Source organism: Cynoglossus semilaevis, chromosome 11 (genome assembly GCF_000523025.1).
Source record: "Cynoglossus semilaevis isolate Cse_v1.0 chromosome 11, Cse_v1.0, whole genome shotgun sequence".
NCBI lineage: Eukaryota > Metazoa > Chordata > Actinopteri > Pleuronectiformes > Cynoglossidae > Cynoglossus > Cynoglossus semilaevis.
Window position 1 is genome coordinate 9,292,191 of NC_024317.1, and position 14,330 is coordinate 9,306,520.

The window sequence follows — 14,330 nt, forward strand, 5'->3', positions numbered from 1 at the left end:
AGAAAGACATAGATAAAAAAAAAAAAAGAGAGAGAGAAAATATCTCTTCTTGATACTAGACTATATATATATATATATATATATATATATGAGACTTGCTAGTATACATCTCCATTTACTACTTTTTCAAGTAATTTGTGATGGGATTTCTCTTTTATTTGTTACAAAGCTGAAAATTAGACGCTTAGGTCTTTTTCCTGCCTTTTAGTTTGGCAGGACAGTATTAGGTCAGGACTGGTTTCCAAAATATACCAATGTAAAGAGCATTGCTCTAAATTGTGTACATGTTACAAACGGTGCCATGACTGTCATTGTAATAACTATTATTTCTATTGTTAAACATTTCCATCCTGAGGTGTTACACTAATGGTACTCAGGCGGTATCCGAGGTGTCACTGTGCTGTGCATGTAATGGCAAAATATTTTAAAGAGCATAGCCAAGTATTTTACTGCACTTATTAACACAATCTTAAAAAAATATATATTATTTCTATTTATGCCGTTTTGATGACTTGGTCTTCCAGCATTTAGAGGTGACTTTACATTTGTTTCATCCATCTCTTGTGTTTCATGGTTAGCGTAATGCCCCACATACTCTGTGAATGCCATACCAGCAGCTTTAGTCAGCTTTAGCACGTGTTTTCTTAAGCTTCAGAGTGCAACTCTGAGCTCTTTGTGTGGATGTGGAGGCGTACCTAATTAGGTGGATTCAGAGGTCGTATCTCAGATTTACTGACATTTGGAATCTAATGAAAACCCTTCAGACAATGAAGGGTTCACCAGTCTATTACAGGGTGACATTAGTAGAGAGAGGGAAAAAAAAACATTTACACGCCATCTTTATAACTTAAAGAATCTCATACTTAATGTCAATTTAGAGTGTCTGTTGAGCCTAATAATGTATGTGTTAGGGCTGTCTGTTTCCTTTTCCTGTTTTGTCTGCTGGGTGGAGTTAGTGTGAGCACATTCACCTGTGTCTTGGTCCTTAGTCTCACTTGTGTCACCTGGTGCCCTGGCTATATTGTACCTCTCATCATCATCATCATCTGGTCCTACGTGTCACCATGACCACTGCCTCTACAGTGAACTTAACCTGTGATCTGACATTCACAGACTGTTGTTTCCGGTTTAGTGTGTAAATAAAGAGATTTGACATAAATTGAAGTGAATTGCGGTAAAATGAAGTGCAACGAATAGTCGAGGAATGGCATCACAATAAATCTAGAGAATTTAATTGAAATAATCTTAGCTGTAGTGAACTGAAACTCCTGTGGGGGTCAGTGACACTGAGAGTCACTGAGGGGGAGCAAGCCAGTGGAGTCTGGGGAGTTTGAGACAGATTGTAAGTGACAAGCTAATGAGTGTGGCCAATGAAGGAGTGTTAGACCGGAACACTAGCCTCAAACAACAGAATTAAATTGCAGGGTTCTCTTTTTCTTGCTTTTGTTGCAGTAGTACTGCAAAACTGCACACGCAGGGCAGATATTACTCATTCATTACTGTGTCTGTGTCGACACAAACTGTGACCATCAGTCATCAGTCGTTGTTTTTGCTGGGAGAATCTTTTGAAGCTCCAATCTTTTCGATTACATAAAAGACAAAAAGTTAAAAGCCTACCATTGGTGGACCATTTTTTTTTATTCTGTGTGGTAAACAACCTAATTTGTACCCTGTCAAAAAATGTATGGGTTACCAGAGGTGGCAGAGCTCTGTGAACAGGTCTTTCTTGTTGAATCACATATTTTCCAGCGTTCGTGAAATGTGCCTCTGAAACTCAAGGCCGGTAGTGGAGTCGACAAATACTCGGCTGTATTTGTCAGACAAGAAGCTTTGTTTTCTGCCAGGTCTGGGCTCTAATGTCACAGAGATTTTCTGTTCAGCATTTCAATAGCACCCATTTGAGAGCCATTTACGAGCTTGTCCAGGCACAGCCACTTTTGGAGATTGTGTGGCTCTGTCTCAGTGTGTGTGTGCGCGCACCTGTGTGTGTGTGTTAGCTCGTGTGTACCTGATGTCAATAAGTGTGTGAGTGACCCACCTGTTACCACTCACTGGTACATTAGCGGATGATGTGCATGTGGGCTCTAGAAGGGCCATAAACTTACAACTGCCCTCGGATGTGTCATATAACCCTGCAGGATAGGACACATTAGCCCTGTCCCCTGCTGTGAGAGAGCTCCATCTGTTGGCTGTGCTCCAGTCATTTCTCTTCACCTGACTGGAGAAACAAGCGCCTGCCACAGCTCCAGGTCTATTTGCTTCATACAGCCTCCCGTTGCTGTTTTTCGATTGATGTATGTGACCGGACCTAAATGAGTCTGTGGAGACACACGTTCAGGGATGGTTTTATTTACTGAAGCGCTCTGTGCGAAGAGATGCTATTGATATTTCATTATGAGTCTAATAAAGGGCAGCCAGTATTGAGTTTTCATTAATAGGATTGGTTTTGTGCAGATTAACATGTCTGCACACTTCACGGCAAGTTGGGGAGATGCAAAATGACTCTAGACGCACATTTTAGCCGGTATTAGAGGTTTGACTGATGTAACAATCAACTGCTTCCTTCCCCTACTGAAAAAACAGACAGAGTGGGAGGCAGTAAGAGGGGGAGAGAGGAGGGAAGGAGAGATGGGGAGGGAGAGAATAGATATAAAGATACACAGGGACTATAAAAAGACTGGCAGAGCAATAGACAGAGAGCGGACAGGCGGAGAAGATCGAGCACGAAGATGTGATGAGAAAGATAGTGAAAGATCAAAAGAACTGTGGAATGTAAGTTAACAAAGAGCACACAATGAACCAGAGGGGGAAAAAACACAACTAAAAGATATAAAGTAACAACCATCCCATGTATATTTACAGGCCCTCTGTTCTCTTTCCTCCAGGCAGACCTCACTGCCAGTGACTTTTACAAAGTACGACCCTGCAGCACATTTGATAAGTCTAGTCTAGGAACAAATACACATACGTCTGTCGAATGGAGCCATACTTGGATGTTAGGCAGACTAGCAAACCCAGTGTGAAGAACACTGACCTGAACGGACTTTCTTCCTATTCATGTTGTTTTCTGACTTTTGTCCTGAACCACATATACCTCTAAATAACACTATATACATAGAGTAGTTTGGGCTCAAAATACCTTAACAGGTTAAGAAACTGAGCAGAAAATATTTTTTAGTGCAATTAACACACTTTTTAAGCTCCTGTGGGCCACACAAAATTATTTGCTGGCTGGCATTTGGCCCACGGGCCTTGAGTTTGACACATATGTACTATACTACAACTTTTTAGAGCATGTATATCTGTAAAGAATGTCTCAAAATTGCCTCTGACAGCAATGTATTACCCCTAAATAACAAAAAAAGCAAGGATTTTTTACTATTTACAAACTTTTTCCATCTTTTTCTTTTACAGAAAGTTTCCCAGTACACCATCATCGTCCAGGCTACAGATATGGAAGGAAACTTGAACTTTGGTTTGTCCAACACGGCCACAGCTCTCATCTCCATCACTGACATCAATGACAATCCACCAGAGCTGACCGTCAGGACGGTAAGTCCACAATTTCACCAATGTTTACATTAAAACTTTAAGAAACAGCTGCAGAAAAAACTTGCTGTGTTGCTGTGCAATCACTTTTTTTTCACTCCTCTTATTTTTTAATAATAAATTGTAACTATCCATTGGCAGAGAACAATGGACGTCTTGTAGGACCAGGGATTCTGCTGTTTTATCTCAATCAGGAGCCTGATTGTAGTTCCTTCATTTTAAGGGCGTTGTTTGTTAAAATTTAAATCACAGATGACAGAAGTCAATGTCTTCTTTAACACAAGGTAGTAATAACAAGTAGGCAGGAAGGTTCTTTATTTGCACTCCCACATGTCACTGTTTACTTAACAGTGGAAACAGAGTATGTGGTGATTCGAAGGGGAAAATAATTTATCTGCAGTGTGAACATTGTCTTTTATACAGACTGTAAAGGCTGTTGAGTGTAGGCACTGCATTTCTATGCAATTTTCTACATTTCTCAGCAGGAACAATATCTCTTCTCTGTGCTCCCTGTGTTATTATTAAAATCTGGTGTCTGCCCTAGCCCTTTCATTTGCTGGCCTACATTGTTGTTCATTTCAAGGCTCTTTATTAAAAATTAAAGACTATCTTTGTTTTCACTATAGTGGTGTTTCTTTTAATATTGTTTTATCTCCGGGTGTTATTTTTTTTATTATTTGTTTTTCTGTCTTTGTGAAAGCAAAGGACCAAAGTATGAAGTAACATTATCAAAGCTTTGTGTGGAAAAAAACAAAAACAAAAAACAATGAGGCTGTTCAACCATTTGGACAGATATACTTGGGACGGTGGATGTTGGAGATGGAAATGAGGATGATCCAAGAGTGGATTCATGGATGTAGTAGAGGACAGTTGTGACGACACCACAGCTGATCAATAGATGGGCTTCATCTAAAGAAGAATTCAACATGTAAAAATTATAAATAAACATGTTGCTAATACATAAATAATTCTCCACTGCATCACTGTCAGCCTTATATACGGGACGAATACATAGGGCAAGAGCTACTTAAGCCAAATTTGTGATGAAAAAAAAAGAAAATGTAAAACAAAGCGGCTGATTTATTCAGAATAAAAAAGGAAAAATACATTTTCCATTTTTATCCACCTATATCTCACCTATAGCTCTCAGTGCCTCTGGTGGCCTGTAGTTTGTCTGAAGGCATCTGGCCTAAGTTCCTGACATCTCCACATGGATCTGTCAGATAGCTGCGGATCAGCTGCCCTATTTTTTTTAGTAGTAGAAAAGAAGAAAATAGTTGAATGTACAGTATGTTATTGTGTGTGTGTTGGTTAAGGTGAGGGTTTAAAAAGACCCTGAACTTTAGGAGAGAGTCTGTTTATTCAGACAACCGGAAATGTTTTTAGTCCGATTTAACGCTCATTTGGTGGAAGAAGTGCTGGAGGTGTTCACTTCTGCTGCAGCGTAGGACAAAAAGCCTCCTTTGTTGCGTAGTTCTTCTTGTGCACAAAGGAGCTCTGCACTGCGTTTTCAGAGAACAATTGTTTGGGGAGCGAGCTGCTGCTGCTGTTCATCTCCAAGCAGTTTCTAAGCAAATGCTGCAAACATGAATATGCCTATGCCAGGTTAATTATGTACAGACGCCCACACGTTTGATCACAGGTAATTATGTGAAAAATGAATTATGTAAAAATGGTACGCTTGGTCAAAATAAAATAACTATCACATTTAGTAAGGCACTTGAATTATTGTTTATCAAGTAAAAGTGACTTTGAAAGTTTGCACTGATTGATTAAATTCTACTTCTTAAACATTTAACTTAAACACTAAATTAAAGTTGACCTCATCTTCAAACCAGGAAGTCATCGTTCCTTTAATATAAAGATACTAATCTTCGGAGGATTGTTGCAGAATGTTTTGTCTATTTTAGCACTAATGGAATTGTTGGTTGTCCCTGAACCTTAGGGAACCACTGTCCTTGGCCTTTGTCCATACTGTAAATGTTTATTTAGTATAATTAAGCCTGTCATTTAGACCTCAGAAAGTATTTCCACAGATAAAATTACAGACATTTCTTGATTATACAGTAAATATATGATGTTGGGATTTTTTTTAAGAGACTACACATGTATGTGTAGACAAACATTTCCTTTCTGATCATCTTCTTGTGCATGAAATGTAATTCTAGAATAGCCTTTAATGCAATCAGTAAAGTCTGTGCACATTTCTGTTTCCTTTACCACTGCATCTATAGTCTGTATCCTGAGCTTATGGGAAAGAAATCTTATGCTCATCGCAGCCTGACAGACCCATAAGCTGGATTGCAGCTTTTCTCTTTGTGAGCTCTTGCATTTCTTAGGCTCCAGAGAGAGACAGATGCTGCCTAAAACAGGGCTCTGGGGCAGAGTGAGAGGCAATGTGTCAGCTTCACACGCCATGATTCCTGCCTCCTCGGCGGGGCCGTCATCAGTGTGCATGGGGTATAATTCCAGCCGCATTCTCTGATAAGAGCTCCCCAGCTGTCAGGGTTAGAACTCAGTGAACGAGGATGCTGCTTCTCTCAAAGCTGCTCTGTCCACGTCTGTAGAGTTAGCTCCATCACAGCTCATCACAGGGGAGAGACTCTGGACCAGAGTCCTCCTGCCTGCCAGAAAATGATGTGCTCCGCTTCAGCAGGCATATCTTTGACTCACACGGAACACGATGAAGAGACATGCACACGTATGTACCGTATGAACAAGACATAAGTAGGAATTCTTCAGCCTGACGGTAAAAGAGCAGGTGGAAAACTGTCTGTCAGCGATTTCGATGACGCACTAATAAATTACAAGTTAAAATGTGCCTGTTTTACCGCTCCCTCGCCTAAACATGGACAATTCCACACTTTCACGGGAGCGTTCACGGCAACAAAAATGTTTTTCACCAGGTGCTTTCTCTGCTGCTTTGTCAGTCCTGTGCTTTTTGTTCCGCATCCCACACATGCATATACTTCAGCAGTTCAGTAATTATTTGTGTGTTACAGACTGGAGTAGAATGAAATTCATTGCACTCTACAGGAGGCATATAGAAAACTGAAAGCACACTAATTAAGTGGAATTGCTTGTGGGGGTGTAAACCAAGTTGGAATATTGCATCTAATTTAAAAAAAAAAGGCAGATGTTTTATTCATTTCACCACAGAGGCCTCTGTGCGCCATTTTAGTGCAGTGTGAGTCACTGTGTGTCAAAGAAAAAGACAGTCATACTCACCACAATCAATCTAATCAAACATTTTAATTAAGCACATCACACCATCACTCCCAGTGGTCTGTCACTCACACCCCTGCACCAGCAGGGGGGGGAGAGAGGGTGAGGGAGGTGGGACTCCCTGACACACAAGGTTTATGAACAGCTATTTGTTATTCACCCACAGAGTTAGGCTGCCAGGGATTATTGGCTTCCACTTCCTTCACCTGCTTTTAAAACATTGATTCAGATTTATGTTATGAAAAATAACAGAAAAAAAATAATAAAAAGAACGATGTGTCCATTTATGAAGAAAAATAACTAGAAGGTTAATGCCTGATACCAACAGCTGCATCTTTATTACCCGAGTGAAGATATAACAGTCATCCTAAGTGGACTAATGTCACTCTCACGTCAGTAAGAATCTGTTCGGAGGACGTTTATTCAACCTAATGCTGCCATTTCCATTTCAAGTTGTCTTCAGAACACCATGAGCGAGAAGCAGACAATTTAGTCTTGGTGAGCTTTAGCTTTGCCTCTAAAATGAGGAGTTATCAGTTGCTGAGTCTGTTTTTAGGATGGAAGCAGCAGATTTCCCCCTGCTGTGCTCTGCACCTCGGTGCATATTTATTTCGCCATCTGAATTTAGTTGAGAACAACACTACCTCACAATTTCTCAAGATTGAACTGTAAATCATAGTGTGGAGAGAACACCAATGTGAAAACTGTATGTAAAATGGGAGATTAGTTTAGTTCAGTGTGAGGCTGTGTCTTTTATCCAAGTTCCTGTTAAAATCATAATTGTTTTAAACTGACCACAGAAGGCTGACTATACTATACGTATGAATGATATATTGATGTTGATATATTTAAGTATGAATTAAATCAGAGTATTGTTGTTGTTGTTATCAGAGTTTTCCATTATTGACATGTGGTCTGTACCTGCTATAAAGTTACAACATCACCATCAGTGGCATCTCAATCGCTGCATCTAAAACCAGCTAAAACACCCAGCACATAAAACATATGTTTCTTTCTGTTTTCTTTTTTAAAGTTTTTGCCAATACTAGTAATAAAAGCTATACCCAAATACCTGAGTCACTCATGCTATACAAGAAAGAGAAATTGGAGACTTCACTGTTGAGTTTTTTATGTCAGATGGTCATTAAGTACCATTTACCGGCCCTCCCAGTCAATCAGAAACTGGGGTGAAGGAAAGGACAAACACAGCAAAATAAGGAGATACATTTTCACATAGAATGACAAAAGGTCTAATAAAAATAATTAGAGTTAAACAATCATAGACCACAGAAAATAGACCATTTAAGATTCACTCTGTCTGAATGTCCTGGTCAAAGATGGTGGACTACATCTTTCTTTATCAGTGTTAGAGGAGACATTAATGTCAGAACTGCCCTTGGGACACACAGAGATGCGTAACATGTGGACACAGTTGCTTCGCATTTGCTTTTAGGCAGTCACTCTGATTAACATCCAGAGAAGGGAGTTTGTCATGAAGATTAACAGCGATATTCCTGGAGTAAGAATTACAGTGCTCTGTGGTATAAATGTACTTCTGAAACAGCTTCATGTTTTTTTTTTGTTTTTTTTTTTTGCTTCTCCTAATTTTGTAACTGCTCTGGTTGGTGTTCAACCTCTTCTATTTTTTTTTTATGTTTATCAACTACGTGACATTAGATGTTTTAGAGAAAATAGACCGGTAATCAATAAATCCCAAATTTTGAAACACTAATAAATAGACCAATGGTGATTGATTCTAGCCCTGCTACTTTAAACCCTGGTTACAACTCATAGAGTGAGTGCAAAAAGCTGGAAACTTCTAGCCGTAAAAGTTAATTTGCCCTTCTTCCCATCTCTTCCTCAAAATCCTCTCAAAACCTAGAGTCTGTCTCTGGTGGCTTATTAGTGGATTCACGTTGCATTTTAAGGAGAGTAACCATTTGGAAAGCATGCGGCCCAAGAGTTGGCACCATTGTTCCTGCTACTGTGAGAGAGCATGTTCTGTTTGGTTGTCTGGCAGTGAGGCCCAAAGCTTGGACCATTTGTGGTGGTGTTTGTGCTAAACCTCGGGGTAAAAAAATGAAATGGTGGAGCCAACACAACAGAGAATGGCTGTGCATATTTAATTTGCTCCGCGCTTATCAGCTTGGTCACACTGCAGGGGATAGGAAGAGAGGAAGAAGAGGGTAGTTTGGACACGGCTTCAGTTCTACAAAGATGGAGCCATTAAAGTGAACAGCAGCTGGCAGACACACACCATAAACAAGTTAACGCTTCACAAGAGGAAACACAGATTATTGTCTGGCAATGAGAGCAGTTACTGTGTGTGTGTGTGTGTGTTTAGCCAGATGACTGCCTATAGAGAGGAGCATGTATCCCATTGCACTGTAAATTATTCTATGGGCTGTGCAGCTGTCACCAAGTTTCCTCTAGAGTTATTTCAGGGGGGGGGTTGTTTCACATCTCAACATAATGAAGATCATTAGCCAAAGATTATTCCTACCGCTGCTTTAATTACAGTACTTATCTAATTGCGTATTAAGCCCCAGATTTGGTGAAAGCGCAGGACCTAAATTACATGGGTAAACACTTAATTGAACAAATCCATTAGTTCAGATAAGGAGTTTTATATGAGACGACACAGTGTGGATTGAGAGACTGTGTTAAAATAATGTTAGCTATGATTCTCAGTTGTCTGCTTTATTCTCTTCTTTCTCTCTGCTAATTTGTCCTCCATCTGTTTTTCGAACACTTTTTTTGTTTGCTTTTTAATATAACAAGCATAATTGGCTGACCCAAAAAGCAGTTTGTTTTCATTATCGCAATTAAGGGATATGTTTACAGATTAAGGGTTACACAAACCAAATTGAAATCCAAATGAGTCAGCTTATTAACATGCATTAGCCACCAGCTTCTACAACATTATCACCATTCTGTCTCCCACATTCCTCCCCTCTTCTCACCCTCTTCACACCCACTCTGCAGTTTTCTGGTGAGGTGCCAGAGAACAAGGTGAATGTGGTTGTGACCAACCTGACAGTGGTGGACAGAGATCAGCCACACAGTCCCAACTGGAACGCCGTGTACCGCATCGTCAGCGGAGACCCCTCTGGACACTTTGCCATCCGCACCAATCCCATCACCAATGAGGGCATGTTGACAGTGGTCAAGGTAAAGACTGGATCAGTCCAGATTCTCACTTTTTATTTTGAAACTAAAAAAAAAAACTCCCAGTATGAAGCAGAGGTTTATTCCCATTTTGATTCAACACTGCATCTTACATGTTTCCATCTGCGTAGAGGAGCCAGATGTTGGTGGCTCAGAACATAATCTTGCATTGTTTTCACCAAATTGACTGTCATTTCATAAATTGGAACACAGTTAGAGATAATTTCACAATCAGACTCACTCATCCTCTCCCTGTTTTCTCATATTTCTGTCTTCCTCCTTCTTTTGTAGCCGGTGGATTTTGAAATGAACCGTGCTTTTATGCTGACTGTGGTGGTGTCCAACCAGGCCCATTTGGCCAGCGGGATTCAGTCTTCACTCCAGTCCACAGCAGGAGTCACAATCTCAGTGCAGGACGTGAACGAGCCTCCTGTCTTTCCTGTCAACCCCAAAATGATCCGCTTTGAAGAAGGTGTACCAGCAGGGACCACTCTGACTGTGTTCTCTGCCCAAGATCCGGACCACTTCATCCACCAGATAGTCAGGTAAAAACTGAATTTTATTAAAGAAACAATTGCTTTAGCTACATCAGAATCAAAGATGAGTTATTAGAAATTAGAGTTTGTTATTTGAAGCATGTGTTTATGAGAAGTCTGCACACATCTACATATCCTTGGAAGTATCCAGAAGCTTTGGGACAATTTATGTACATACGTATACCAACACACATACAGTACAAACAATGAAATTTGTCCTCTACACTTAACCCATCCCTGGGGAGCAGCCTCGGGAGTGCCTGGGCAGTGGGGTACTGTTGGTGCTTGCTCAACACACCACAGCCACACAGATGTGATTCAAACATGTGATTCTTTGATAACTAGGCAAATCCAAAACCGCTAGGCCACAGGGCTGCCTCGTGAGGGTGATGATTTGTGCAGTATGAGAGGTGGAATTTTACTGTTGCAAATCCATGGGTGACCAGGGAGAGGACATCGCCTTGGGATAAAACATCCCTCTCTAAATTTCAAACAATTGCCTCAGCACCATGGTTGCCGGTGCACTTCCAAACCATCACATATTAGCTTTTTCGACAACAGTGGCTGTCTGTTTTCACAATTTGCCCAATGATTTCATATATTTTATATTTGTACTTTAGATAGAGTACAGGATTACTTGAACACAGGGATGAACAAAATCTTCAGAATATTTTTTTTCTGACTTTTTTTTCTGGGTTTGGTTAACCCCTTACTGTGCCCTAAGGACCTGTTGAGAGGTTATCTTCAGCATTACACCACTTCCTGAATCTTTGTTTTTAATCAGTGTTGGTCAGTTTTCATCACAGTTTATCCCTGGTCTGTGACATTTCCAACTGACCCCACACCCACATCCCACGGTCCACTTACTTCACTGTTGCCCGGCGACTGGTGTGAGGAGGTCAGCCTGTAATGAGCTGGACACTGTGTCGACCCTCCTTAGATCTCTGTCTCTTTTTTCTTCCCTCCCTCCTCCCTATTGATCGCTCTCTACATCTCTTCCTAAAAGGACTGACAGAGAGTGGGCATCATACCATCCCTTCATCGACCTCGTGCGACAGAGACTCCCACATGTCCACCAAGGTCCAGTGGCACTGTTCCGCTTCATCACTGGCTTCAGCGAGAGTGATTGATTTTTCTTAATGTCAGGGAGACGACCTCTTCCAACTGTGCAATCCAGTGGAAATGTTACTGAACTGTTTGTGAGGGGGTGGGATATGAACTCTTATAAAGAAAGTAGCTGCAGAGGATTGAGCAACATCCACGTCTCAGGTTTCCCCTCCTGAAAAGACATGTCATGCAAACTAAGTGGACTCAGTGGGCTTTACCCGTGGAGAGAAGGAACTGCTTTTACTCTATTTTTCTCTCATCCCTCCAACTCCATCTAAGGCTTTTTTTCTCTGCCAGTCTGTCTGTTATTGATGTGAGCTCTGAGCTACCGTCTACTCCAAAAGCAGTCTGCCACCAGAGGTTCAGCTACTGCTCAGACAGCTTCGTCTCACTTGCTGATTCTCTATTCCTTTGAGGTGACCTCCCTTGAATCCCCGTGCAACCTATTCACAAGAGAAACAAAATGTAGACTCGCAAACACTCGCACACAAATATCCACCAACCTGAACTCACAGACGCACATGAAGGCACACGCAGCACGGCATCTTGTCATTGTTTTATTTCTCTACCTAAAGGAAAAAAAAAAAGGAAAAAGGGCCTGTATAAAACTGAACCTTTTAAGACATTTATGTTAAAAGGGAAAATGATGGGTCTACAGTTGAAGTAAGTACAACTGTGAGTGTTAGGCCTTCACTTGTTTTAATAGTTTGCTCTATTGTTGTACTGTACCTGCCGTAACTAAGCAACCAAAGTAGCCCATCTAATTAGCAGGAAGGTTCTCAGACTGCACTAAGAGAACTAAGAAAAAATTGAACTGGTGCTGGAAAGCACATCCAGCACCATAAATCTCTCAGTATCTTTACAGCTGTCTGGATGCATCACATTTTTCAAGGTAAAGAAAATAAAAGGAGTTTCACAGAGTGATTCTATGGCTTTGCCTGTACAATAAGAGTTTCAAAGCTCATTTCAGAGTGGATGAAAACGGTTTTGACCTTCTGTGAAAAGATGGCCCCAACATCATGAAACAGAGCTTCTCTTATGAGATTATTTCTCTCAGCCTGTGCGTTTTTGCCAAAAGTATTGTGTATATTAAGTTGTATTTCCATACTATAATTTGTTCTTTTAATGTCATAGATGAGAAGGTTATTTTCTTCAAGTGAATTTATGCCATTATTACATTAAAATTCTTATGTATATAAAAAGTCAAGCAATCTCTTTATGCATGAGATTTACTATACTGACCTCACTAACATTTACCAACAACTACAATCTTACTTTCCCACCTTGTTTCTCACCTTGATCTATGCAGTGATATGTTGCACCAGCTGCAGAGAGTCCTTTAATTACAACTTGTCACAAATGGGGGATAGGTTAGTCAGATGTTTAAACTCTGTTGAAGTTGTTGATGGGATTTATGGACTGTTGTTGTAACTGTCAGCCTCCATGCTGTCAGGGCATGACAGTGATGGGAGTTCAGTGTCTTTGTAGAATCAAAGAGGTGTGAAGTTGTTTCCATTCTGTGCAGGGGTTAGATTTCTATCTGTCTTCTTTCACGTGTTGCCAGTACATAATGGGTTCTTTTGAAAATGCACCACAGCCAATGTTACTCTGGGGTACTTTGCTGTCATTGGTTCACTACCGTAATGTTTGGAGCTGATCAATGAAAATCAACAGCTGTGTAAAAAGTGCATTTTTATATATCTTCCTAAACTTTGTTCCTTTGGATGTGTGTGTGTGTGTGTGTGTTTGTGTGTGTATGTTTGTGGATATACAGATACTCTAAGCTGTCTGACCCAGCTAATTGGCTGAAGATCAACAGGACAAACGGTCAAATAACCACCATGGCCCTACTGGACCGGGAGTCCATGTACGTCAAAAACAACGTGTACGAAGCCACATTCCTAGCATTCGACAATGGTAAGTCTGGTAAGTCAGGATGTCTGTATATTTGTGTGTGTGGTGATGAGTTCATTCAGATAGAGGCTGCTCTGTAAATATATATTTTTTTTTTCACTGTCAGATTCAGTATAAAGTTAGAAAACACTAATCAACCGTAGATATAGTGTTAGTGTAAATGTTTGGTATGTCCAGTGTGTGCCTGATCCCTTGACCCCGACCTCCCCCAGTAAAAGTAGTAAAAGTACAAGATGAAAATCTTATTGGCATTTACCCTAATTTTAAAACATAGAAACCAAGTCCTCACAAGAGGAATTTTAAATACCTCCCTCCCCAACCAACACCCTTTTTTTAAGACCTCTGTTGAATTCCTGCCAGGACAATATTTTTTATTCTTCTCCCCGTGCTGTGTACCTTTTCAAAATGACGAGAGTCTTGAGCATAACAAATACTGGTGTCTGCTGTGTGTGTGTAGGCAGGAAGGACCCAGGAGTTTATGCTTTGGTGAGAGATGAGGAATCTGTTGCCCTGAAGCAAACTAACCTAAGCTCAAAGTGTTGACTGCCTATTGATTCCAGAGCCCAAAGTCAACAAGGGGATATATTCCTCTTGATTGAAATTCTTCTAACTTATTCAACTCAAGCGAAGCGTAACAAGTAACAAAGCACCCAGCCAATCATAACCGTCAAGTCAGTCGATGGACCTCGGAGCTCAGACCAACAGACCTTTTACATTGTTGTCGTACCAACGTTGTTGTGAGGGAGGGGAAACAGCTGAGATACAGGGCTGATGAGTTCCTGGGGTAAACTCTGTCTATGCTGCACTGCATCAGTAATTTAGTCCAGTGTG

General features: G+C 40.6%; 1 protein-coding gene across 3 annotated transcripts in view; it reads left to right on the forward strand.

Annotated features, from left to right (window-relative positions):
* LOC103386242 (cadherin-4) overlaps positions 1-14,330 on the forward strand; it is a 220,036-nt gene that overhangs the window by 200,197 nt on the left and 5,509 nt on the right. For 2 of the 3 annotated variants that reach the window (XM_025059968.1, XM_025059967.1), the window contains exons 9-12: positions 3,415-3,552; positions 9,760-9,945; positions 10,234-10,487; positions 13,360-13,511. In XM_025059968.1, coding sequence (XP_024915736.1) covers positions 3,415-3,552; positions 9,760-9,945; positions 10,234-10,487; positions 13,360-13,511 — 730 coding nt within the window. The remainder of the gene's footprint in view (positions 1-3,414; positions 3,553-9,759; positions 9,946-10,233; positions 10,488-13,359; positions 13,512-14,330) is intronic. The other variant, XM_008320420.3, reaches the window with a different exon arrangement.